Source organism: Eimeria tenella, genomic scaffold (assembly GCF_000499545.2).
Source record: "Eimeria tenella Houghton genomic scaffold, Eth_scaff2923, whole genome shotgun sequence".
Lineage (NCBI taxonomy): Eukaryota > Apicomplexa > Conoidasida > Eucoccidiorida > Eimeriidae > Eimeria > Eimeria tenella.
The window spans coordinates 634-1,035 of NW_013542800.1; the positions used below are offsets into that span (position 1 = coordinate 634).

Genomic DNA, 402 nt, shown 5'->3' on the forward strand with positions numbered 1-402 from the left:
TGCTGTCAGTCAGCAACGAAAACGCATCTGCTGCGCTGCGCAGATCCGTGCCCCCATCCTCTGCAGCAGCGGCAGCAACAGCAACAGCAGCAGCAACAGTTTAGACGCAGTCAAGACCCGGCAGCAGCAGCAGCAGCAGCAGCAGCAACCCGCAGCAGCAGCATATGAGAGCCAGAGCAGCTACCGTGAACCCAACAACAGACACAAGGACACCAGTACCAGCAGCAGCAGCAGCAACGGCAGCACATGAATGCAGCAGCAGCAGCAGGACCGTGTATGAAGTGGGTGCCGTTTCCAAACAGCAGCATATTCGTGTAGACGTGCAGCAGCGGGAGATGAGTCAGAGGCAAAGACACAGCCTCAATCTCTTCGAGGCGGCTGGCGCTGCTGCTGCTGCTGCTG

At 58.7% G+C, this 402-nt stretch overlaps 1 protein-coding gene across 1 annotated transcript in view; it reads right to left on the reverse strand.

Annotated features, from left to right (window-relative positions):
• Positions 1 to 308, reverse strand: part of ETH_00038435 (uncharacterized protein) — a gene marked incomplete at both ends in the record, with an annotated part of 478 nt that extends 170 nt beyond the window's left edge. Inside the window, 2 exons of the mRNA XM_013375632.1 lie at positions 1 to 60; positions 272 to 308. Coding sequence (XP_013231086.1) covers positions 1 to 60; positions 272 to 308 — 97 coding nt within the window. The remainder of the gene's footprint in view (positions 61 to 271) is intronic.
• Between the last annotated feature and the right edge of the window lie 94 nt (positions 309 to 402).